Here is a 26,599-nt window from a genome sequence, read left to right on the forward strand (position 1 = left end):
CTCTCCTTGAGTCAATCCTCTTTGATTTCGATTTCGAGGTCCTGAAGTAATTAAACAAATAGAAAATTCTAGAGGCGCCATCTTTACGGAGAAAACAGTTGATAAGAAAGATATTTGCTGATGAAAACGAAAACTTCAATCCCCTCGACGGATAAATTCTCTTCGATTAAAAAAAAACGAGGTTTCCAAAGTGATGAATATGACAAATAGATCCATTGTAATATATGAATATTATGATCATGTTATTAATAAAAATTACGTTTATAGGAATGGTATTCTTTGATGTGGAGATAATGACAAAGACACAATTGCAGTCGCATGAATTTCAAACGGAGAAAGTCGCTTTCCCCATGAATATTCCCAAAGGTGAATTTGACTCCAATTATCGAGCCCTTTATGGTTCATCAAATTACACAGATTTTCCACCCCTTTGAAGCTGGAAAGCTCCACTGAATAAATGGCTAGGGTAAACATAAAATATTACAGAGACAAGGTAGATTCCCGATGATTACGGAAGCCATTCAGCTGGATCAAATGATATTCAGATCCCTCACCAGAGATAAAGTTCAACTTCACTATTATTCAATCTCCAATAAAACCAATTCACATCGCAAACCCCACTACTTCATGAAGATAAAATACAAGGTTTGTAACATCGGAGGTAAAAAATGTAAAAGGACTCAAAGTGACTTCAAATCTAATTAATATCGATGGAGGTAATTGCGTAATGACTTTTGTATCACCACCGCCCACGCTGGGAAGTGCCTCAATCTAGTATACATGTAAATAGATAAAAATTTATTTTAAGACGTACAATCTCCAATGGATTTTTCAGTCTTCAATTAAACCTTAGGAATAAGTGGTCCTTTTTCGGTGGATGGTACAGCTGGGAAAAATTCTCTTTGTGTAAGTGCTCTTCGCCATCAACTCGTGTCCGCTGCATTAGGACATTACGGAAACAAACTAATCGGGTTTACCCCCTAACCCATTCGCGGGAGCAACATGAACTTGCGCAGAGGGGTCGTTATCAAGTGTCACTGGCGGTGAAATTTGCCCGAGCGTCAGTGCGAGCTGTGATACCATGGGGAAAGCCTCACCAGCTCAATCCAGGACTGATAACAAAGTGATAAGTGGAGATGTACAGATGAATCACTCGGAGGTGTAACGAATATTTTCGGGGTTCACGTTGACATGACACTTGGACTTTATTCAATTGATAATCACGTTTGTAATCACGTGAGGAATGATAAGGACCGCACAGCATGCCACAGGTGTTGGTGGCCCGTGCCAGTTTCACTGTTTGATTCTAGGTGGAAAGATCTCCCTGAAACAATCATAGACACATCCATTATTCCGCTATTTCAAGTCAACATTTCCTTCGACTGACAGCGATGATCTTTCAGTCTCATGACACTATTGAAAATTTTCGTCTAAAACTTCAGGTGAAGCTTTCAGAAATTTGGATTATATTTCAATTTCACGGGAATCTCAGGGGATTCAATCATTGAGAAGTTAGAGTTCAGGGAAAAGAAAATTCTGGAAAAAATACCGTTGAGTTTTCAGGGGAAATTAGCACTGAAATTTTCCCAGTAATTAAAAGACACAAGTGCGTAAACTCCGAAAAATCTTGAAAATGCGACCGTCACGATCGGATCTGGATTCGATACCTGATCAGTACCTGGAGACAATAGCCCATTACCTGATGGGCCTGAGGAATGACACGGTGGACCTCTCGAAGCCGCAGCTGCGGCCGTCCTTCACCAACAATTATCCTCTCTTTATTCTGCTGTACGTCTTGATGATTACCTGTGGTACAGCCACCAATATCGGAATGATTTACCACATCATGCGGCATCGGCTCTACCAGGATCCCACATACGCCTATCTCATCAACATCGCAATATCGGACGTGGTAAAATGCATTTTCGTGCTACCCATTACCCTGGCAGTGCTGCTCGTGCAGAACTGGATATTCGGAAAATTTCTCTGCTATTTCCTGCCAATGCTCCAGGTGAGTCTATTACAAATAAATCCATACGGCGTAAAAATCGGATAGATTTTTTTACAGTGCGTGCTAGCTGTCAGGGAGAGAATGAGAGCCTATCGAGTGGAATACTGGAGCAATGAGCAAGTGTAAATGAAATAGAATCGCAGCATGTGTAATCTGAGACGAGTAATGCTAAAAAATGGTGTCTATTCACCTCCAATTTCCCATCCAAGTGGCCCATTAGCTGAGTAAAATTGGTGGAGGGCAAATGGCGCTTGACGCCGGTCATTTTCATTATCTCGGCTTGATCGCGGTGACGATTATTTTATGCCAATTCTACCTTGAATTGCTGGGGATGGGCTTTCCCGGGGTAATTACGTGATCAGAGGTCGCACACTATTTGGAATAATGAATCGAATTCGAGTCCTGATGAATTCACCGGGTGAATTGGATTGCAGAGAAATATTGGCAATCCTTCGTGATGATGATATTCCAAAATCCCAGGAGTGATGAGGCAATAGGCATTCATCAGCAATACTAGATTGCATTTTTACAGTGAAGATTTTCGTCAGGAATTTTTTTTTTCATTATCAAAATATCCATGGAATTCCATGGAATGTTCGATTGAGAGGAGCCAAATAATTATAATAATTACCTGGATTTTTAATACTCCGATTTCATTGAATATTTGAAGAATCCGTTCATTGGTATTTGTTAAATGTTTCTTGATTTTTTATGGGCTGTGAAAATTTAATAAATTACCGAGAGAGAAATGAAAAAGAAAGTGTGAATTTTTTTTCCAAAATATTCTCATGAGTGCACGTGGACGTCAGCGGGTGCGATGGAATATTCAGTGGAATGGAGGTTGTCAATCAAGAGTTTAATCCTGAAAATGTAAAGTTATATCAACGTAGGAAAATCCACAGGAGCTCAGTGCCCCCGAAAAATGCGCAAATGTATTCACGCCAACACATGCTCTTGACATGTATCCAGACAATTTAATTACATGAGTCACACCGCGCCTCAATATTTCATTTTAATAATAAAACTATACAATTGGTAATTGAAATTTCCATTTACATGAGCCCCTCGGAATTATCAGAACGTTTTAAACCTGAGAACTGGCAGTCAATCCGTTTTATAGGGTCCTAAGGTTTTCTAAGGTCCTCCTGGAACTCAGGCTTTCATCCTGCACTAATTGGAAGCTGCGGTTAATGAGACAGCATTTCAAATAACAGTTAAAGCACGGAATGCAATACCTTCGGGTCGCATTCATTTACAAGTCATACAATGACCGAACAAAGTACCTTTGGCGTAACTTTCGGTTGTGTAATGTTACCTGCATTTTGGAAATTGAACCGGTTGGGTCTATAAATTACCGACCCTGTGGGTGTATTCATGGAAACTCGGAGCTTCTGACATTCGATGGGTACATGTACGGATATTGGAATTGTAATTGACGTATCATTGCGACCCGCGAATTTTCAGTCACGCTGAGATATTTTCAAACTCAATTAACGAGTTCCGGAAGTTTATTGTTGTTTGAAATTCGTGACTGCGTTATTGTAGTGTTGAGCAGTAGTTGATTCTCGGAATTAGCAAAACCGAGAGTCCTATTTAAATAATATTTTATCTTGTTAGTATGTTGATTATTACGTTGACAAAAAATTCATTGAATTGAATTATGTGTTAATTGTCCACGCGGCACTTGGCAATCTAAAACAAATTAACGTCGTCTAATTATTCCCCTCAGGAATGAAAACTTCCCACCAAGAATGCATAATGGAGTTGCAAAGTGAAATGAAAGGACGAATAAAGGAAACGGGTAATTCGCATTGTCAAAGCAGTTAATTATTCTCGTTTGTGTTGTGGCATCTCTCCGTGAGAGTTTTCCACTCCACAGAAGAGTAAAATATTAATAAACCATTGTTTATCTTTGCCGAATATCATTTACTCCGAACTGACGGCGAGCCAATAAAATTTGTGCAAAATGGAAAAAACTGTCGGAGTGTAAATAAAACACTCGACAAACAGCCGCACACGCCGGAAAATACTATCGGCTAATTCAATTGTTCTTCCGCCAATTTTTAGCCCCGGAAATACGCCATTTTTTTTCCGCATCCAGTGTCTTCAATGAAAACAAACTCGATGTGAAATATCAGGGATGCTGTAAATAGTGAATGCTCTCCAGTACGTTCTATATGGAACGATATTCTATTGTGATTGCGACCATAAAAATTCGCCTCTGTGAATTCAATGAATTTTATCCCATTCCATTTTGTTGTTCCTCAGTAGAAAATTAGAAATACCGAGAGACAATAATAGAAACTTGTGACGAAAACACTGAAAATTGGATAAATAACTCTGAAAACAGATTAACGAGAATCAAGATAAATAGAGATTATTATTTGGTAATGAATAAAAATTGTTTTGATTGCGCAAACGATGTGGTATTTTCCGTGTGTAATTATACTCTCAATAGGTCATATCTCCAGTCCCGGTCAAAAATACGGGTGAGAAGGAACAGATGGAGTTGATGAAAATGAGGGTGACCAAATGAAATCGGAGCCGGGACACAGAAGGTTCCATTAAATTTATCCAGACGCAATGCTGTGTGGATTCTTCACTTGAGAGGAAGTGGATTGAAACGGCTCTAGGGAAAAAAAATAAGAACACGATGTGAGGGATGGGAAACAATAGATGGAGATAATGGGAGCTCTTAGAGATCTCCAGCTTCATCAGCAGTTGGAGATAGCGGGATATTATATCATGGGAAATGTATCAATTTAAAAATTATTTGTGCTTCGACTCTTGATTTTTGTGAGACACTGCGATAATTGACCTTGGTTAATTGACCTGGAGTTTATGGAATAATTAAAAAGAATAATAAACATTGGATACATCACGAGTCAGTGGGTAGAATGCGGTACTTTCCGAGCGGAGACACTCATTTCCGTGTAGAAATATTTTATCATTAATTTCACCGCAGAGTGGTGGAGTAGAAGTGGCCATTAACCAAGGCCCCAGTGTTCTAGGGTTTTGAAATATTTTGAGACCCAGTGGGGTGAGGAAAGGATCGAATTAACGCTCGCAGAAGGCAGAACCGGCAGAAGCTCTCAGAAGCCAATGTCAGGAGCAAGTCGTAAAGTTTGTTAATTAGTACTTACAAATTTAATTTCCCAGGATCATAAAGTCTTGGCAACTTATCTATTAAGTCCATTAAAAATTGAGACAAAATCAGGGATCAACAACTGCAATGAAAAAATATAAAATAAATAAAAGAAATTGAATTTGTTTCTAAAGTTTTGTTGGGATTTGGATTGATGGAGTAATTTGTATAATTTCTGCAATGTTTCAGGACATACCGATCCATGTATCGATGATGACTTATTTATTGATCGCTGGTGACAGATATCGGTTCGTCAGTGTTCCCGGAAAGCCGAGAATTCCAGCGTTTGTCTGCGCTCTCGGCATCTGGTTCTTCGCGGTTTGCATTGTCTTACCGTACGCGATTTATACTACTTATCTGGATCTCGAGGTAATCCGATTTACTTTTGAAATCACCGGTGTATGAATAATTCGTTCACGGATTACATTCCCAAGTGTCGAGAAGAGGCCCCCAGGGATGAATGCTCCATGAGAAAAATTTTTATGATGTCGTGAAAATAGAAAATGTTTATCTCCAGGTTTCTCTGATGGTTGATGATTTTTTTAGACCTACAAGAAGCTGCACTTCCGAGGCCTGGGGATTTGCCTGGCCAATCTCACCGATGATATCCAGCAGTACATGAGGAGTTTATTTTTACTGACGTGGGTATAATTTTTTTATGATATCCACACGAGATTGCACAGCGATAATTCACAGTGAATATTTATTAATCATTAAGAATATTTTCAGTTATATCGCTCCATTAACGGTGACGGCCTACCTCTACGTGAAGGCCAGCAGAGAACTCCAGGATCAGGATGAGCCTATGGCAGTTGCCATGTTCGAGGCAAGAGCGAAGAATTCCTATTCACGACATGACAGCAACACCAGCCACGATGTGACGTAAGTGGAGCCCTTTTGATTCTAAATGAGCTGTTGTTTGTTGGAAATTAATGAGAATAATAATAAAAATAATAATAATAATAGAAATGGGAACATTGGGAAATTTTTCGATTAAACTTTAAATATTTCCATGCGTCAATAAAAAAATCGTACCGTGGAAAAGTCGTGCTTAAAAAAATCCTTTTGTTTATGCTCTTGGAGATTTTTTATTCCTGCAGCGAATGGTTGGATGGATTTTTTAATATCTGGAGACTCTTTACAAGGAAAACAGATGAAACAAAAATCGTAAAAACGAATATTCATGAATGCGAGGTAATACTAAAATCTGTTCAACGCAATCATCAGTATATTTCTCTTTATCTCGTGTTCCAATGCTTCATACATTTTCATCTGTGATTAAAATGATACTAAGTAGCAAGTCGCCAACAGAAAAAAAAACGGGGTTACCATTCCATTAAAACAATACCTGTGCAATGTGCCGCGGTTTGGACCAGAGAATTACCGCAGTGGAAATATTCGGAGATAAAGAACGGCGAGCCAACTCCTATTAACAAAATAAAACCACCGGGTCTTCCTATTTTTTTTTTTTTGCCCAGTATTTCCTGATAATTACGGAAATAAACCGACACGATGGAACAGCATTTATATTTTCGAGTAGATAACGCACTAATGGATGAATAATAGAGGACAAAAAGAGAGGAATAATCTAGGTCCAGAAAGCTGGAATCCGCATGCGGATTTATCTTGACTTTTTATTTATTTTATTCCACTCGCGCACGTGGTGAGGAGAATGGATAAAAAATAGTTGAGAATAAAGACCGTTGGGTTTTTGTTCTACTGGTGTTTTTACTGACACTAACTTTTTACGCTATAGTGACATGAATTGGATTTCTCGACGGTTAATGTAGACGAGCGGAATATATCCGCGGGGGACATTAAGAAAACAGCTTTTCCGGATTTGTATGGAGCAAAATTTTTTTTTTAATGTTCGCCAAGTGTCGACAATTGAAATAATAATGTAATTTTGAGATAAAAATCATCAATGGCGGCTTTCTTACAGATCGACTTGTGCAGATTTGTATGGACTAGGATTCGGAGATGTTCCATCATCTAGATTGAACCTGGAATGAAGCATAAAAATTCAGAATACTGAGACATTGGGATTTAAATCGGTTTCTGCTGTTAAATTGTGTGGAAAATTGGGATTATTTGTGTCGAACGCGTTCGATATCGATTCTACATTATGCATCTGCGGGAATATATAATGGCATCGCCAAGGTCACTCACGTGTTTTTTCTTTCTGGTTTCATTGCAGATCACTTCGAGATGGAAAACGTGAGAGTGGTAGCATGATGACTGGAGGAACTGTCGGGCTTTCCGGTTTCTCAACTACATACGACCTTTACGACGCTGAGCTGGACGTCAGAAAGGAAAAACGCACGCAGAAGTACCTCATCTTCATGGTGTCGGTTTTTGCGATTCTTCTGTGTCCCCTCATGGTCCTGAGGCAAGATCATTTTTTTCCTGGCTGATGCAAATCCGCAGATGAGTCATAATCAATTAAGAGAGAAAATGTTTTTCCTTTAATATTTTTCCTGTCAGTGGTGTGAAATCAAGTGTTGGTTGATTGAAAAATGGGATTTAGCAGGGATTGGGTAATAGCGTGACCGCCAATAAGAACCTGAAGAAGCTAAAACCTTGTACTGAGAATTTGAACTAAAACCACCCGATAAATCCCTGTCGATCGGTTTTTTCCCCGTCTCCATTCGTTTCATCCCCTGGATCCTCCCGCTTCCTGGAACCCATCCCGGTCTTATCGATAAATCTCTCCTCCCGGAACATTCGACTAATAAACATCCATCAGGTGTCACAACCGATCACACACCTATCCGATAGCTAGATGAAATTTATAAGACTCATGAACACTTTTCTGCCTCCATCCGTTGGAAAAAATATTTCTCCGGTTGAGGCCCCGCGGGACTATTAAACACCGATAAATAAAGTTTTTCGCGTGACTCTATTTGTTCGGAGATGACTGAGTACGGTATGAAAAAAAAAAGTACTTCAATGTCGATACGGAATTCTTTTATCGCGTTCCAATACTTGCTGACGATGTCAGCCCACGGGGATGGACTGTGGCTTGATAGAGGAATTGGAAAAGTTGCTTCGAGCTAATCCTTTGGTGGATAAGCTCTGGATTTCTTGTTACTCCGATTTCTCACGATAATTCACTCCAGAAATGGAAGGATTCGTTTCTCTATCACCGATCAATCGTTCCAACGAGCGAATTGTCTGATTGTGAAATGAGATACGAACGTTCGACAATGTCATAAATCCGAGTGAAATGACAAATTGAAATATCGGTATCACCTCCTAGCCGATCTATAAGAGAGAGATAATATGGTGAATCATCGCAGGTTAATTTATTTCAGTTGGAGGACTTCTGATTGTTTTTGGGAAATCGAGAAATAAAATTTCGTGACATTTTTATCGTTTCATTCATTATCCAAGATGAAAATTACTATTTGATGGGATATATTTTTAGATTTATGCATCAATAGCTTCGGGATGGCGTCACATATCCCGGTACCGACAAATATGCCATTCTGTGCAGTCACAGTGAGAATAGAATATTTCAGCAAATGAGAATAGCACTTGCACGTGCTGTGGATATTGCTTTCGATTGCTCGGAGCATACAATCTACGAATATGAAATATTCAATCACAATTTCATTCATGACAATACGAAATAGTTGCAGAAAATAAAAAAATGATGGGAAGAGTACGAAATAGAATAATTTCGTTTCCAAACGGTATAATTCATGGGAGGGAGACAGAAGAGGCTGCGCTGGATTTTTCTCAAGTTTTTTGCGGTTTCACAGCAGCCAAAGCAATTTTCGCTGAAAAGTTGGAGACTGGGGGGTGAGAGCTAATGAAAGAGGGAAAATAAAGTAACATTGTCAATCCGAGGCGTCTTCTTCAGACTCTCAACGAAAAATGAACGAATTATTCTTTTCTTCTACCCTATCTTGTTTTGTTTGACTTTCGGGGGATCTATTTCTCGGGGTGGAAACCCTCGTTGGGCCGAAAACTTTGGGAGGATAAGTGGCTCCCTGAGAAACTTTTCTTAGGATATCCGTCGCCTCTGTGGGAACGGATTTCATTCAAAACTGCCACTGAACTGAGAGAATTACACTCGTAATTTCTACTGAACAGAATTGCACCCCCGGGTAAAAAAAAAATTGTGATCGGAATATTTTTTTCAATTTTTAAAAAATTTCTGGAAAATTTTTCAGAATTTTTTTTTTGAAACAAAAAAAATTGGAAACCAATACAATTTTATTTTTCTTACCCGGGCCTCCCAATAATGATAATTGCAGAGAAAAAATTGGGGAAAGTGTGAAGGTGTTGTGGTTCGAGGGCTTTATGGATATTAATAATTTACTGGGGCTGGATGGACACCCATGTGGGTGTGATCACAAATTTTGAGACGTGAATGCCCTTTCGATGGACATATCCTAGGATCGATGGCGACGGCCATTCACATTAATCACTCGTCAATAACTCTTCAATGCAGAGAATATATGATACAGTCCACAATACGGGGAATTCGGAGGAATGATAGACGTGACCCAGTTTGAAAATGGGAAAATGTATTTCCGGGTTTAGCTGACATTCAATTAGCCTGCGGCATTCTTGGCCAGCGTTATAAGGGTTTAGATTGCACCCTATTCACCCGTGAAGAGACGTGGGATGCCCTTTGATGGAATCATGTGGAGGGAATTCCTTTTGAGAAATTTTACATGGGGATTTTTAATTAAAAGCAGGCCGACGATACAACAAAAATGATAAAGATGATAAAGTGGAATTTTGAGGATTGATTGGCTGTTTAAATAATCCGAGAAATATTTTGGAAAAATTTATGGATTTTCACTGTGAGTTTTAAATAATTTATTATTGTTCCAGATTGGCGAAACCTGCGCTTGTAGAAACGTACGAGAATACTGGCCACTTTGATATAACATTCATAATGTTCGTTTGGCTAGGATTCGCTTCAACTGTCACAACTCCAGTATTATATGCTTCCTGGCAGATGAGTCGGTGAGTAATCAGTGACAACAGTGAATGAAACTTGTTTCTGGTAATCAAATAAATCAGTGCTGAATATTCTGGTTGAGACGCGAATTAGTGTACGTCCGGTAAAATTTCAGACATGTCGTTGTCTCTTGAATTGTTCGTAGGGGTAAATTTTTCCTCGATGCGCCTCTTCTCCAAAACCATTTCTCCTGACCCCATCGATATTCTTCAGACATAAATCACTCGGATTCTCAACTCTTTGTCAAAATTTATTGACAATACCTGAAATTTTCTGGCTTCCACTCTTGCTTTGTCCAGGTACCACCTTTTCGTTGAATTCCATTTATATCACGTTTCCAGCGTCTCGAAATACTTCACATATGTGGAACCCTATTTGAACTTGAATGAACAAAGGGAAAAAGTAAACTTTTCACCTCGACTGGCACAAGTGACCTTTCACCGTATGATGATGGACATGATCGATATCAATCATCGGATGATGATGATGCCCTGTCATTCGAAAATTTTTTATTTCATTTTTTTTTCATTGGACTTCAATTATTCCATGAAGATTAATAAAAATTTATTCTGAAATCACCGAAGCAAATTATTTAGCCGCAGGGTTTTCGTTGAACTGACATTTTTCCTTCATGCAACCTCGGCATAATCCATTATTGACCTCACTGAGGACATTCCTGATGATTTATCCAGGGTTTCAAATTTATGCGATTTATATCCTTGAGATAAAGCCCTTCCGGATTTTCCTCTTTTGCAGGGAGCGATGGACCCGCACATTCTGTACTATTTTCCATTAAAATATTTTGAATATTAAAAATAATTTGAATACCAATTTATTCAAATAGCTCGATAAAAATCGTGATAGGAATAGAAGACTGCAGGATTGCTTTTAAAAATTTTGTAAATTCCCAGAGACCCGTGTCCCATTTGCTCTTGACAAGTGGAATTTTACCCGAATGCTAATATTTGATGCACATATCTCTGATATACAAATATCAGCTCCACCATTACCATCATAATAATGGCTTGTGGCTTTCCTCTTCCCCAACATTATTGTGAAACCTCTGAGTACACTAGATGTAGCCAGGATTTTGGCTGTAATACGATGTAGGCTTGCACAGTGGTTTAACATGCGGTGAAGCCAGTGAGGGAAGTAGTTCAAGTTTGACCCACTTACATGGAAAAACATATCCGAATGAATAATGGATGTAGGTGAGAGGGAAAAGCTTCGTCTAGTCGTATTAGACGTAGAAATACCAAAAGCGGAATGTCGCCATGATTAACGATGCCCCATGGAATATTCCATACGTCTTCATCAGGGATGAATGATCAGGAAGATGATCTTCCGCGGCCTGTCGATTTCCGCAATGGCGTATCCTCTGGACCAATCGTTTCAGCTACACTTATGCCTCACATTTGGGAACGTTTAACGGGGCGTGATGTCACTATCCGTTTATTCTCACGGCTCGATAGCACGGGTTTACTCATTCTGTTATCTGCGTGGGGTTTATGAGCCGTAGCTGCCGGCAGCAAGACGCCAAATGTACATATTTGTCTGCACGGCTTAATTTATATATCTAAAAGGTGAGAAGCTGCTGATACCGCTCAGCGTTCTCACTATCAGAGCTATCGGATCAGCTAAATTTCCTCTGAATTTCCCAAGGAAAATTGGGGAAATATATCGTGTTACTATTTTGCTGGAATTTCAAAATCCTTTGCCATTGAAAATTATGAATTTCGGGGAGAGATGAAACGAAATTGTCAATTTAGGATTTAATTGCATCGAATGAGTATTCGCTGCATTTTCCTTTATTATATAATTATGGGTTCAAAACATAATCGATTGAAGGAATGCGTCAACACACTGAACTGCTGAAGGGTGTACATAGTCGATCATCTGAGGGCTTAATCCACCCAAGAGTCACTCAATTTACCAGGAGTATTGATTATCGTTTGAATTATGGATGCATTGATCGTTGGCACGTCTAATTAGAGTATGAAATTGTTTGACTGCAGTACCTGACCGCCCCCATCCATGGAAAAGCCGATGAATGGACCGCACCTTTGCGATTCTCCTCGAACAAAGACCAACAACAATTTTCTATAGGACAACTCCAAAATGGCTTCCGTTCCCTCGTTAGTCGGGGATTTGTGATAGTTATATCGCATTAATTTGGGAACTCACAATGAAGTACTTATTCCATTTAATCCGTTCACTAGTCTTGGTGGATGGAATGTGGATTCAGCCACGAGGGTGTCATTAATTCTCAGCCCTGGAGAAAAATTCAGGTTATCACGGAGAGCCATGAATCCAACACCTGCCACCACTTCCAGCAGACCTCTTTCAGATGCCCTCCATCTCGCTAAATTAACCTCGCACCCGATCGATTTTCTGTCGTCAATGTCTAAACGCATCTCTCAACCGTTTTCAATGCGCGGATTTAATTGCAGAGTCGGTCCGAGCGCGCGGTGATGAGATAATGATCAACTGATAAAAATCACCTGCTCATTTTCAAATGAACCTTCATGTTCCACTTGACTTTCTCTGACATCACAGACTGGAGAACATTTTTTTCCTCAGGATTGAATGCTTTGACGTAGTGAATTCCTTGAGAAGAATGAAAAGCTCTAGAGGGGAATGTGCCAGATATACCGAGGGTCCGCTTCGGTGGTCTCTCTCTTGTTTTCTGTTGAAACATCCAGACCAATAACACGGGATTTCACCTAGCCCTTGCAATTTCAGTCGGAATATATCAAATCGTCGAGGGTTTATCTCTGCTACAAGTGGCAGTGTACGACTATGTCACCCAGACTTTCATATCCCCATAAATCTTGTCGATGTTTTCCCTTTAAGGGTTGAGTTAAAGTAGCGCAGCCCATCAAATCCCAGGTCCACTCCTTGTTTCTCACACCACTCAAGCCTCTCTCATCCCTTCACTTTTATTCCAGTTGAAAGGGTTCAGTTGGCATGAGGCATAAAAGCAATTGGAGTGTAGCGAAGATCGTTCACCTTTAACGGACAGGTTGTCTTATTCAGATTGATGCATCCCAGTCGTTAAGGGCTCCCTTTTTCATCTACTTTGGATGTAAACATCGAATTATTACCCTTACTGATGGTGAAAGAAGAATAAATCGATTGAGCTCATCGAGGACATCATTTCGGTGAGCCAATGAGAGTTCAGAGCATGTGGGGGGACCAGATGAAAAATCATCTCCAACTTGTCTTCTTCTCGGCGTGAGATGTATCGGCTTCCCTTCACTCATTCTGCTAATGGCTAATCATTTGTTCTTATTCAAAGCCAAAGTCCTTGGCACTCAGTCGACGGCTCCGATAATCTCGCAATTATTCCGTGGCGATTCTCTCACAACCCTCATGATGAATTTCACTTCATTATTGCGAACACAAAAGATCTGGGAAGCCAAAATTCATTCTTCAATTCTATTGTACGTTGTAACGACTGCATATAAATTTTCAAAAGAAATTTTCAATGGAAAATTCAATTGTTCATTTTCATTGGCTTGCGAGAAAAATCGTTATGAGAATTCAATCCCGTATTCGATTCCTCGCTATTTTTGAACGATACAAAAATGTTGAGAAGGACTTAAACGATAAGAAATGGATGGAGAAGTCGAATAGTCTCAGATGAAAATATCGGAAAAATGTTATAAGAGATTTTTCTGGGATGTATCACGCGACCCGCGACCCGTGCTGTAATATGTAACTCGAAAAAAAAATTCAACGGAAATGGGGTCGATCAATCGAGTAAAAGGAGTCAAGAATCCTATTCTAAAAAGGACACGCTTGACACAATCGAATATCTCGAAAATCTCGAATATCTCGAAATCATGAAGAGACGATTCATTATTGGTCCGCCTAAAGGTTGAAAAAAGAGACTGAGATCCACACCCTAGACATTTTTCCTCACGAAATTACGCAACAATCGTGAGGACGTGGTTTTGATTGAATTTCAATAATTTTTTTTTCAATAAATTTCCAGACCGGCGAAGGAGCGATTGAAAGGCTATTTCCAGTTTTCCACTAAACGACTTCCACCAGTACTGGAGAAGGGCTTGCGTCATGGAAATCGTCATGAGGGTGGTCTTGCCAATGTGGCGTACACTCCACAAGCAAGAGCTGGTAGTTTGAGCGGAAGCAACGGCAGTGACGAGTATCCCCGGGGTACCTCCAGCTTTCAACGTCCGGATCTCATCAACAATGCGCAGAGGATGAGTCCAGTACACTGAGCCAAAAGAATTATACTCTATTGAAATCGTCGATTCAATCTTTGATCACGTCAACCTGCTATTTCTTAAGAGTCGATATATTTAATTAACTGAGAGGAACTTTGGTACTTCAGTTTTTCATGATAAGATGAGAGATAAAAGGTAAAAGTCGACTGGTACTCCAGGAAGTTTTGGTGGAATAGCTCTGACTATCACTGAGATAGCAAAATCTTTCTCGGGACTTCTTCTTTCGAGTGGAACGAGAGCTGCCAAAAAAGTATTTACAAGAATTTTAAGAGAAAAAGAAGAATAGATGTTCAGGAAAAAAAAGGATTTCACCCATGAATAATAAATGTGATGGAATTTTTTCTTTCCATTAAGATTGTTCTGCCAGCTAACCCTAATCCCCAAACGAACCCGAGAGCTTTTTTCCAATATTACCGGTTGTCGCTCTATTCCTGCCAGTAATGTGTATCTATCGTCGTCACACAGGACACGTGTCGAAAGCCTTAACCGGAAAAAACATCCGTGGGAGTCGGACATAAAGGGGACAGAATTTCTGAAGACAAAGAAATTTTGGAGACCACTCACGTCAGACTGCGGGAATATTCCACACGGAGGGGAAAATAATTGATAACATCGAATCATTGCACTCAGAAAAGTGATTTACACTTTGTAATTTTCCGAAAATTTATGTGACTGGCGGTGAATAGGGGTTTGAACGGAAAATTTACAAACTTAGAAAACTTTTGGCAATTATATCGAAATTGTTTAATCACTGGCTGTTATCGTACATAAGATAGATAAGCCGAGGAGATGGGAGATTATGACGTAACTTCATTGTCAGGTGTTTAATTGCGAGATTGAGGGGGAGAAAATTTTAAGAAAGGGGTGTTATCGGATCAATTGAGAGTCAATGGAGATTTTTCGTATATAATACTCGCTGTGAATTGATGTTGCATGACAATAAGGTGGTTAATATCAGCACAATTATTGTAGAATTTCCATCTATTAATAATGTCATGTGACGAGGGAAAATAAGAGAAAATCACCCAACGAAAAAAATCGAATAAATAATATATATCTAATGTTCTCTATTTTTTCTCCACAACAATATTAATCTAGCTATAAAACGTGATGAATATTTTGGTATGATGATGGAATGAAGATGAAAATATCTGATGAAATATCTCAAGTCCGCGATCTGACAGAATAAAGTCAACAAAAAATATAAAGTCAACAATGCCGATAATTGTACGTGAATTTGTATATAACAATAAAAAATACTGGAGAAGATAAATGGTGAAAATAAATTTTCCAAATGAATAGTCATTACTCTTTCGATATCCCTTGTACATCCAATCCTTTCCGATGCAATTCTATTACCAACCACGTGACAAGTGGCCAATGGTGTGGAGAATTGCAGCTGCACCCAATGAAACTATATGAAATTCAAACTATCGCGTGTATTTCATGGAATGAAATCAGTAATGTATTGATTCAAAGTAAAGAATTTTTTTTACTGTAATTGAAGAAAGTGCTATTATATGAGTTCGTGGAAAAATTGGATTTTATCGTGTGTGAGAAGTGTTGAACCTCTGAAGGTATGTCTCTGACGCAATCTTCTTGTTACGAAGCATCCAATTGACGAGTGGCCTATGGTACGGAGAATTGTCACTGCACCAAGTGCAATGTAATGAAAAATACTGCAAGTGAATTGGCTCGTTTACATTGACTATGAGAGTTTATGGATGAATTCATAGGGGAAGTGGATAGTTTGCAAATGATTAGAGATCGTTTTCATTGGCTTTCAAGGTTCCTCAATAGTCGAATGGAATGGAAATTTCGTGGCGATATTTATTGGATTAATTACGGAACCTTCTCCATTTCATATCGATTTTATGATGAAATAGTCGATGATTAAAAATTTCAAAAAAATCACATGCTGTGGTTTGTCCAATTAATATTATTACATGAATTATTCAACGAGTAATTAATATGACTCGTGGTTGATTAAATTGATTTTGGAATATTCAAACAAATGTAGTCTTGAGCTGAAATTATTTCCGATATTCGTGTCATGTAGAATCAATTACCGAAACCACGAAATTGTGTTTGGAAGTTTCACTGAATGCTTCATTTATCCAAATTGATTTATAATTTATATAATTGGCTTTCGAATAGATACTGTTAATGATACCAATTACATCAACAATTTTGGCCTCAAAATCCTCATAATTAGAATGGTAGTAATAAATTATTAGATTAGTATGAATTAAATTGAGAATTAATTTTTTTCTCAATCTCTCAAATCCCTGAGTGGTTAAGCCTTTCTATCACGATGATTATTTTATTTTTTGTAATACTGATTGATGATATGTCCGATTTTTTATTTCATTTCGACACCTAGTTGATATAAAAATTAATTGCCACGTTTTTATCCCGATAAATATTGATACAATAAAATGCAATTGAATAAATTGTGAGATTTCAGTGACAGGACGAGTGAAATATTCAACTCAATGTGGTTTTCCGAATGTGCAGTTATTCTCAATTTTCAGGTCAGGTCAAATCAATTTCCAAAATTGGAAAATCGTCTGCCTTTTCATTGCGCGCATTGTGCGATGTTCAATCACCGGCAATAGCTATTAATTAACGATAGAAATTACTCGACAGTCTGTCTCTGAGGAATTTCGTTGATTCGGTTACCGTCAATATTGATCAGCAAAATTTGATTGAACATGAAAAAATTGAGTGAATTAACCTGACGACGACTTGATGATCCTGTGATTTTTTTTGAATTGCGTAGCAATTCCCTGAATGACTACAGTCAAATGTATTCACAAGGATATCAACGCTCCAGAGGCTCGAGAATACCGCAGAGCCTAGATTGTCGCAACCTGTGCAGGCTTTTGTTTGAAATTGGAATACCTCGACTGGTGATATCACCTCCAATGCACATTACCTACTGGAACCAACTCGTATCACTAGTTATTATCACTCACCCCATCTTCATTCTCGACTCCACCCCCTATCGCCCCCAGCTCATTTCCCCGTCGAACTACCCCGTGGTTTTGACACATAAATCAAATTGATTTGTGCGGGCACATGAAACTACAGCTGCACACCGGTATATAATTGTGGATTATCATCCTTCACAACATACGAATTAACACGTCATCTGAAACTAAACGATGAAAGCGTGGAAACATGATTCCAGCATTATTTTCCCTTTCAATTTGTACATTCAATTCAATTGAATTTCCAAAAATGTTGTGGCGAATTTCATCGAAATTTCAGTGCAAACAATTTCAGTGGATTGACCCAAAAAATGGAAAATGTTCCCACCACGCACGCAAATAGTCAGCGTTGAATGGCGCGGATGATACCTTAACCAGTCAATATTGACCCTGTCCCTTGCTGTGGAAGTGAATAAATATTTCCATCGAGCCAGATACCTCTATCATCCATAAATACCGAACTCCCTGGGAAAACCATCTGAATACATAATAGGTTTTATCGATGATAGGAAACTGCAGATATTCAGATTAAAACGCCCCATATATTCTCTCGATCGATCCATCGGCCACAATTAGCCCGGGCCGCATTTGCCAGCCACACGATTCAACTGCTCCACCTCATCGTTTTTTTTTTCATCTCATTAATCACTCTTCACTTTATTTAATTACCCCAAACTATCCATTCTTTATTTTCACAGGACAAACTGACAATCCACTTGAGAATTCAAAGAGAATTTCAATTCCGTCGACAAATCCAAAATTTGTAAAGCATTAGAGCCCACGGTTTTTTTTTTTTTGTTATTTTTATAAAGAAAATACGAAGGTATGATTGTAACGTTGTGCAAAACCCACATGAAAATCTAATTTCCCCGGATTTGTGGAGGGCCTTATTCACGATGGAAAAAGGCAGAATGAAAATGTATTCAAAGCGCGTATCCTTCAATTTAAAAAGGTTGTAACGTGAAATGCTTTCGCCTGGGCCACGACCCACCCGCCCGATTACGATGCTCAGTTTGTCGAGGACGGATTCCGACGTCGTCGGCTAGGAGGGAAAGTGTCTTCAGGGATAAGTAATATACGATATGCGCATCACGTACTGAGATCCAATGCTTCCGCGGTATATAACTCCCCACGAACTTGGTTGACGTTAGATTACCGACTTGATTTTCACTCGTGCCAAAACCCAGAGGGTCGACATCAATATTTCATCCTAAAGCGACCAGTTGTCATCATGCTGGTGAGTTTTCAAAAATTGAGAATACGAAATCCCCAACGAAATAATGATCAATCCAATCATAACTCCTGTCTCTCCTATAGTTAAAAAATCTCAGTGTTCTGCTAACCGTCAGTTTGGCGTGTGGATTAGTAACGTCAGAGGCTCCCGTCAACGGAATAAAATCCTCCAACTTCCTTGGTGGTGCTGAACAGCATGCGTCATTCAGCTTTATTCGTCCTGGATTAACCCAAACTTCTTATTCCTTCAATGGACCGAGCTCTCATCAGGCATTCAGTTCAAGCATCGGCAATCCTCATCTAGCCCAGAAGGTTCTTCCAAATGTTGCACAAGCCTTATCATACAAAAATCCAGGACTCGGTAATTCACACAAAGACAGATTAATCTGACTTAATGAAACCCATTACAGATGATTAACACCAAACACTCCCTCACTCGATATCTGGCACTCCCTTCTTCATTCCAGGCTACTTCTCAACATCACCCGTATCTTCCGCATACGCATCATCGCCCTACGTGCCAGCAATTCCTCAACCAGCTTCACCATCTTTATCTCATTCTCAGCCACAACTTGATGCCGCAACACTCGCGTACTATCAACCCCAACAATTTTCCCCGAATTCCCAAGTGCAAACTCAATCCGAGGGATATCAAGCCCAGCTGAATCAGCTGTTGGCTCTGCGCCAGGCGCAATTACTTCAGCTGCAGTCACAGGGTCAAGCCCCACTGCAAAGCCAGCAGGTGATTGTATTGCTTAAGAAATCGTAAAATCGACTGGCGCACCGCAAAATAATGCAGTAAACATTCCTATCGGAATCTGCGTATGGGAGCATAATTTAATGAGACGGGGATGTTTCATTAATGTTAATAAATAATGAAATTAGTAACTGTAAACGGTCTGCATCTCACCCCCGGGGTAATGGCCGTTTCCTCCGCAGAGAACAATCTCACTAATTGCATTTTTAATCACGGTAATTTATCTCAACTCCACAGATTCAGGAACAAAGTACATCGCACCGCTCAGGGACGCAGAATTTACTCGGAGTAGCGTATTCATCAGCTCCAGCCGTTGCACATGTTAAAGTCACTGGGAATGGATACAAATTTGATTTCTGATTGGAAATATTCATGAGGATGTTTCATAACAACGGGCTTATTATTTATTCAACAACACCGTGTATTTCAGATCAATAAAGTTCATTAATTTGTCAACGATATTTTTTTATAACACCTGGAACATGAGAGAGACTTGTGTAGAGAAATTATAGGCATTCAATCAACTGAATCGATGAGACACTTTCTTATGTTAATCCACTTCGATATGTAATACGAATAAGACACGTATGCCCCAATTGGCCGGACTATCGACGCTGGTATTTCGGAGAAAGTATGACCTTCATAGAATGCTCTATAATTGTCATAGGGGCCGGATAAAGATCTCGTATTAGACATGACTATGCATTTGTTCCGGTTTTCACTCGGGATTTAACGAATGGGAGCATTTCCGGGCGAGCGAAAATTGGAGAACGCACAAGTCTCGAGTAAAAATACTTCGACTTTCTGTCTTTCGCATTTACTCTACCGCAATTTTGTTATTTAACCCCATATTCTGCGGAGAGAACGAACCTTTCCAACAATTTATCCTTGTCGTTTGTTCTCAAAGTTCACAATGGTCGAGACACATCCATAAAACTATTCCTAGATCCATCACACTAATGAATTAATGGGTCTGAGGCGAGTCGCTCACAGTTGTCCCCGGACAATCAATCTGAAAATTTTGCGGTCCATGTCTCGGTTACGAGACAAACCTGCGAGCCACGCCTTGAGATGTCTTACAAAATTCGCCCCTTTCCCTTTTCAGAAAACAGTTGTCGCAATCCCCAAAAATCCATCTACGTGCGTATATATTTACTCTTTCTTTCCGCCTACCTAATTTATATCCCAGCCCCACCACTGTAGTTCGCTTGGTCCATTGTCGAGAGTGAGACACTTTTTTCCCCTTCTGTAGAAAAAAAAAAACACTGTACCAGCGAGACAAACGCGGCTATTCCCCCGTGTCCCAGCCATTCCCCAAATCTTGGTCCAGATATAAATAACGATTCAGATTTGTCGGTGTCACAGAACTCAACGAGCTGTCTTGATAAAGCACCATTCGGACATTCAAAAATGGCATTCAAAGTGAGTACAAAGCAATTGAACCAATTGAATTAATTCAAACTATTGAATCCTTTCAATTACCTCCCAGACACCAAAGAAATCTGAGTGATTAAAGCCATCATTACCACTTACTCCTCCCCAATTCGTCCTTCGTTCTCCCCTAATTCCAAGAATTCTCCTTTATTCGATAATCCTGTAAATCAAGGACATCCCAGAACACTAAATTATGATTGCCCGCAGTTCGTCGTTCTCGCAGCGTTAGTGGCAATCGCTAATGCTGATGGCCCAGCATCATACAACATTGAGACAGCCTCAGCTGACCACAAAAGCGTCGGCTACGCTCAGGAGTCGACGCACAAGGGTGCTGGAGGCAAAACTGGATCAACAAGATACAATAATGCCGTAAAATCTCCATACGCGTCTGTCCACGTTCTGAATGAACGTGTCAACCACGACAGCCGCTATTACGTACGGCCTGCTTACACCCATTATGAGCCTTCAGTGACCGTAAAGCCTCACTCTGCCCCAACTTATCAATATTACGCCAAGATTTCTCCAGTCAAGTCTCACTCAGCACCAACTCATCACAGTTCCTCTGAAGTTGCTCCAGTTCAGTTGCTCAAGGCTCATTCACTGCCAACTTATTCCACTTATCCCACTTACACCGAAGCTGCTCCTGTAAAGGCTTACTCTGCACCAGCTTACCAGAGTTATTCCGAAGCAGCTCCAGCCAAAGGTTACTCTGCACCAGCTTATCAGAGTTATTCCGAAGCAGCTCCAGTCAAAGGTTACTCTGCACCAGCTTATCAGAGTTATTCCGAAGCAGCTCCAGTCAAATCATACTCTACACCAGTTCCTCAGAGTTATTATGAAACTGCTCCGTCCAAGGGTTACTCTGCACCAGCATATCACAGTTATTCAGAAGCTGCTCCAACCAAGACTTATTCTTATCAGAATTATCCTGAAGCTGCTCCAGCCAAGGCTTACTCTTATCAGGCTTCGACCGAGGCTACTCCCATGACAGCTTATGCTTCTCCAGCTTATCACACTTATGCTGAGGCTTCGCCACTGAAGACTCATGCGGTTGCTTATCAGAGCTATGTGGCTCCCGTTGCCACGAAGGGCCATGAGGCAGCTTATCAGAGCTATGAAGCTCCAATTGTCGCAAAGGGCCATGAGGCCGCTTATCACAGCTATGAGGCTCCGGTCGCCACGAAGAGCTACGAGGCACCAGCTTATCAGAGTTACGCTGAGACTGCCCCAACAAAGGTCTACTCTCCATCTTCTTATCAGTACGCTGGACACGGAGTTTCCCATACCAGCTTCAAGGGTCATGGTACTCAGTACGCCTGGTAATTTTTTTTTAATTGAAGGGGTGTAAAACGCTTACTTTTGAATAACTCAATGGTGAGTTGAGTTCTGCGAGAAGTTTAATTAGAGTTGAAAATTGTATTATAGATTGCAAGATTAATTTAATGGAGTATCATACTGTTGACCTTTCTGTATTACTCTGGATGGAGAATTGATAAATAAAATTTGTTATCATTTAAGGACGAGGTTCATAAAGAATTTAATTTTATTATCAGTCATTGATTTTTTCTTCTGAATTTTGGTAAATAGTGACCGTCAGTTGAAGAAGATATGGATAGGACTACCATCAGATGATAAATGTAACAAATCCACTGTCTCTTATTATTTTCCGCCGGTGAAGAATTCCCGGCCTCGTACCCTGCCTTATCCACTGGTACGAAAATCGCTGTTTAACCTTTGCTATAAGCGCTGCTGATCACCTCTATAATCTCTGCTGTGTGCTTTCGAGTACACGTGTGATTACAACCGAAAGATCTTCTCGATTTTTCATTGTTAATATTAAAAAAATATTAAAATGACAAAAGTGCGAAAGGTGAAGCGCAGGAAGACCTACAAAGTCAGCATCAACAGGAAGAGATTGAGGAATAAATTGAGGAAAGTGCCTACTATAACTTGGTAAGTATAATATCAACCTTCAAATTGAGAATATGCAGGAGAACCTGAAAATTGAAATTTTGATAAATAGTCCTCAGATAAAGCAAGCCTGGGATACGAAAAAATCCACGAAGACAAATCTGCACCAGATGGGCCTAGCCTACGATCCTAATCAAATTCTAAAAGTGCCAAACGTAAAAAACGCCATGATAAAAAAAGCTAAACGTCAAGCGTCAGGTGAAATATCAGAATCAGAGGAGGAGCCTGTGAAGAAGAAAATTCCAAAAAAAGTGAAAGTCGCTCAGGAGCTGGAGGCTGAAGCCAGAGCTCCTCGACAGCGAATGTTCAGACTCCCCAAGGGTCAGGTTTTATTCCTGACGTATCTTATGGATAAATATGGCGAGGACTACGAGGCTATGGCTCGAGACAAGAAAAACCACTACCAGCTGACCTGGAGGCAGATTCGTCAGAAGATAAACACCTTCAAGAACATCCCTGAACAGTACAGCGAGTACCTCGTGCAAAGTGGGGAGATTGTCCTGGAGGATCCGACATCGTTGGCAGAGACGAAAAAAAAAATTGCTGAGGAGAATGTCCAGAAGTACTGCGTAAGCAAAAAGAAAAAAGAGAAAAAGAGTGTAATTGGACGGTGGATTGAGGAGACGATGAGGGACGAAGACACGTTTGAGACAGAGGACACGTTGCAGGATGAAGATGAAGAAGATGAGGGAAATAAAAAAAATCCTGGAGAAAAAAAATTGAAACTTTTCCCTGATGATGAGGAGAACGAGAACTTCAATGGGAAAAGGGTTCAGAAAAATGTGAGGAATGAGAAGAAGGAGAAGAAACGCGAGGATCTCCTCCAGAAATTGTCATCCAGTGACAGCGAGGACAGCGAGGAACTCGAGGGAGATGACCATGGAGACGGCTTTAGGAATTTAGATGACATGAGTGAGGAGGAACTCTCGGAGGACGACATTCTAGACGATGGAGAGTTCGTCACGGACGACAGTGAATAAATTAGTGGAAGCTGTCTTATATCACAAACTTGATTTTTTTTTATTATAAAACGAAAGTGTAAATAAGTATCAGTTTATATCTTTAGTAATCGAGAGAATATATGAATTATTCTTAATATCGTTTTTGATTGAGGGTTGAATACCTGTTCAGTACCCCTTCTACTAGAAAAAATAATAATTATTTATTGATTGAGAATGTTTACTTCTGCATTAATCAATCTCAGAAGGATTGATTGTTTTCTTTTTAATTCACAAGTTGATTCTGTTAGTTCTCGGTAAAGCCATTGATTAGTTTTTTTTTTTAAATTAGACACGAAGTTTATTAATTTTTTTGATTCTCTCAGATTAATTTTCGTCACACACTCGAGGGGACAGATTACATGAAACATCGAATTTTTCGTTTCTCGAACGAAATGGAATGCTGAGAGATTAATTTCCTCGATGAAAAATTCAAGATATTGTTGATAATGAAAATATTTTCTTTCTGACCGTTTCGATGGATGGGTGATACCAGTTGTATTCTGTGAGTCCAGGTTCCAGGTCTGGCAGTGGTCCTGTCTGACACCCGATGACTTCCACTCGATGCTGATGGGGAGAAATGCTGTAAAGGTCGAGGGCCTCTTTTATTTGGTTTGGCTTCATGGCGTGGGGATCGTCCTGACAAAGAAAAAAAATTATATCAATATGAAACACTCAACCATGATTACAAAATTGTAGTCCTCAAAGACTAATTAACGTCGGTCATTCACCTGTTTATTTGCCACGACTAGAATGGGGACATTGTCCATTCTCTGGTCCCCAAGTAATTGTTTGAGCATTTGCACTGCCTGAGACAATTTAACCGAGTCAGCAGCATCGACTAGGAAAACGAGCAGATCTGTGTCTTGTAGGAAATTGCTCCAGTATTTTCTAGGTTCATCCCCTCCACCAACTGCAAATTAAATAAATTGACTATTACATTTTTATCTTTATTTGTCAGTGAATCTTCTCCAGGTTTAGAAATTTCCACGAACATGAAATCGACTGGTAAGAAAAAAAGGAATATTCAATAAACTTCAACTCACTCTCCCAAACATTGAATACATAATCCCCCTTTCGGAGTTTGTAAACAGCAAATCCATCAGTGGGTTTGGGTGGCATCTGATAAAGATTGCCATGGCTGTCAGCAGCCACAGCCTGATTCATAACAGAAGTTTTGCCAGCTCCATCGAGTCCCAGGAGGAGGATTCGTCGCTCATGAGTATCATCGATCTACAAAAAAAATTACAGGTTATATCCAGGTTATCCCTTTCCCCGAAAAAAAATAAAGAATAAGTTAAAACCTTCGCCAGGTCCTCGAAGCCCTCGTCGATGGCCTTGAGCTCTCTTTTCTTCCAATAATAATAGGCAACGTAGGCCCCAACACAGGCACAGCCAGCCAGAATAATCGCTCTCTGTCCATTTCTCGAGATTCCACCGACCATTTTCCACATTCACATCAATCCAATAGATCCCAATATTCCGAGATATCCGATCACTTTCCTCTATCGTAATTAACTATTTATTTCCACCAATTTTGAACCGGGGAACGAAATATACGAGATGACATGTGATAATGTCATCGGGACGTGAAAACACCGCGAAGTCAAGGCGACCATGTGTAAATACGATGCGCAAGCGCCAAATTACGAGTTACCGGCCGTTTGGATTGAATTTCCCATCAACAATTCTAAATTCTCAAAAATAAATAATCTTCCGCCGGAAATCAACTCACGAAATTTTTCCACCAGCACTTACGATTTTTTTCAATTTGATATCGATTTATTTTGCTATCGATCTACCACGAAAAACATCGAAGGTCTTGTATCTGATTTAATTTCCGGTAAAAAAAATTCCTTGATGTTTTTTTCTAGCGACATTTTTTTTTTTTCAGTCAATCGATACTACTACTGAATTAATGTCCGAATTATTTTATGTTATTTTAATTAATTAATTAATTATTGATGGATAATTAACGGTTTTATTCCGAGTGAAATGAACGAAACAAGCCGATACCACGACCGAGTGAGAATACCGCCAAAACAACGTACTCGGGCGGCCATTCGCTGCAGTAACCCGTGCGCATGTCCAGTCCCTCTCCCTTCCTGCGCCGCTGCGCAGTCGTCTGTCGGTTTTAGTGACTGAAAATCCGTGAAAATAATCGTTTAACTCCATTAATTAATTCACCAATACATTAATTAATTTATTATAACTTATTATTTAGTTGTGGCGATGATTGCCAGTGGGTGATATGAGTTTTTTGTGATGTGTAGCCTAGTCGTGTACATCCCGCCAAAACCAGTGACGACGCGGCCATATTATTCAGTCCGTGCGCGCAGTCCTCTCCCGTCCTCTCCTGTTGCATTCGCATTTCTAGTTTGTTTTCGGTTGACCTTCTCAATAAATATAAATACGCGTATATAAAAGTCTTGCTCGGTTGATTAAATCATTATTCAATTAAGGAACGTGTAATCAATGGTTATTTTCATGTTATGAGTGTTCATTGTGCATGAATTCATTCGTGATTGTGTGTTGTGTTGAAAAAAAAATAGTCCATCCCGATGTATTGTCTTTATTCCTGTCTATTCCTGCTCCTGATGGTATGTACCTAAATATCCAATTTCCTCTGTCCATGCATGAAAAATAACACGACAGAAATTTTTCTATGAAATCATTACGCAGTCACCTTGAGACGATTAACCTCGTTTAATTAGATTGTTGATCCGAAATTGTAACATTATCATGTAACTTCCATCATTAGCTCTTTCAATTAATGATAGCATAGAGTTCCTCGCGGATTTGCTCTGATGATCCGCTGATAACAAAATT

The 26,599-nt window shown here is 39.7% G+C and overlaps 5 protein-coding genes across 5 annotated transcripts; 4 read left to right on the forward strand and 1 right to left on the reverse strand.

The window, feature by feature from the left end:
• Positions 1–1,082: 1,082 nt before the first annotated feature.
• LOC105265908 (prolactin-releasing peptide receptor) lies at positions 1,083–15,445 on the forward strand. Its single transcript, XM_011303722.1, has 7 exons — positions 1,083–2,011; positions 5,346–5,525; positions 5,703–5,797; positions 5,886–6,038; positions 7,354–7,545; positions 10,005–10,139; positions 14,132–15,445. Exons 1-7 carry the CDS (start codon positions 1,634–1,636, stop codon positions 14,376–14,378), a joined length of 1,380 nt encoding a protein of 459 aa, XP_011302024.1. The 5' UTR covers positions 1,083–1,633; the 3' UTR covers positions 14,379–15,445.
• A 3,100-nt stretch (positions 15,446–18,545) lies between these two features.
• LOC105265909 (uncharacterized) lies at positions 18,546–19,755 on the forward strand. Its single transcript, XM_011303723.1, has 4 exons — positions 18,546–18,614; positions 18,695–18,971; positions 19,078–19,352; positions 19,605–19,755. Exons 1-4 carry the CDS (start codon positions 18,609–18,611, stop codon positions 19,725–19,727), a joined length of 681 nt encoding a protein of 226 aa, XP_011302025.1. The 5' UTR covers positions 18,546–18,608; the 3' UTR covers positions 19,728–19,755.
• A 980-nt stretch (positions 19,756–20,735) lies between these two features.
• Positions 20,736–22,124, forward strand: LOC105265976 (cuticle protein LPCP-23). The gene is made up of 2 exons (XM_011303836.1): positions 20,736–20,789; positions 21,009–22,124. Exons 1-2 carry the CDS (start codon positions 20,778–20,780, stop codon positions 22,122–22,124), a joined length of 1,128 nt encoding a protein of 375 aa, XP_011302138.1. The 5' UTR covers positions 20,736–20,777.
• Positions 22,125–22,575: 451 nt separating this feature from the next.
• Positions 22,576–23,868, forward strand: LOC105265911 (uncharacterized). Its single transcript, XM_011303725.1, has 2 exons — positions 22,576–22,754; positions 22,825–23,868. Exons 1-2 carry the CDS (start codon positions 22,654–22,656, stop codon positions 23,750–23,752), a joined length of 1,029 nt encoding a protein of 342 aa, XP_011302027.1. The 5' UTR covers positions 22,576–22,653; the 3' UTR covers positions 23,753–23,868.
• Positions 23,769–25,415, reverse strand: LOC105265910 (ADP-ribosylation factor-like protein 3). Its single transcript, XM_011303724.1, has 4 exons — positions 25,075–25,415; positions 24,817–25,003; positions 24,502–24,683; positions 23,769–24,409 (listed from the first exon to the last, which is right to left on the reverse strand). The coding sequence occupies exons 1-4, from the start codon at positions 25,222–25,224 to the stop codon at positions 24,203–24,205; spliced, it is 726 nt and encodes a 241-aa protein (XP_011302026.1). The 5' UTR covers positions 25,225–25,415; the 3' UTR covers positions 23,769–24,202.
• Between the last annotated feature and the right edge of the window lie 1,184 nt (positions 25,416–26,599).

This window comes from Fopius arisanus, unplaced genomic scaffold (assembly GCF_000806365.1).
Source record: "Fopius arisanus strain USDA-PBARC FA_bdor unplaced genomic scaffold, ASM80636v1 scaffold00033, whole genome shotgun sequence".
Taxonomy (NCBI): Eukaryota; Metazoa; Arthropoda; class Insecta; order Hymenoptera; family Braconidae; genus Fopius; species Fopius arisanus.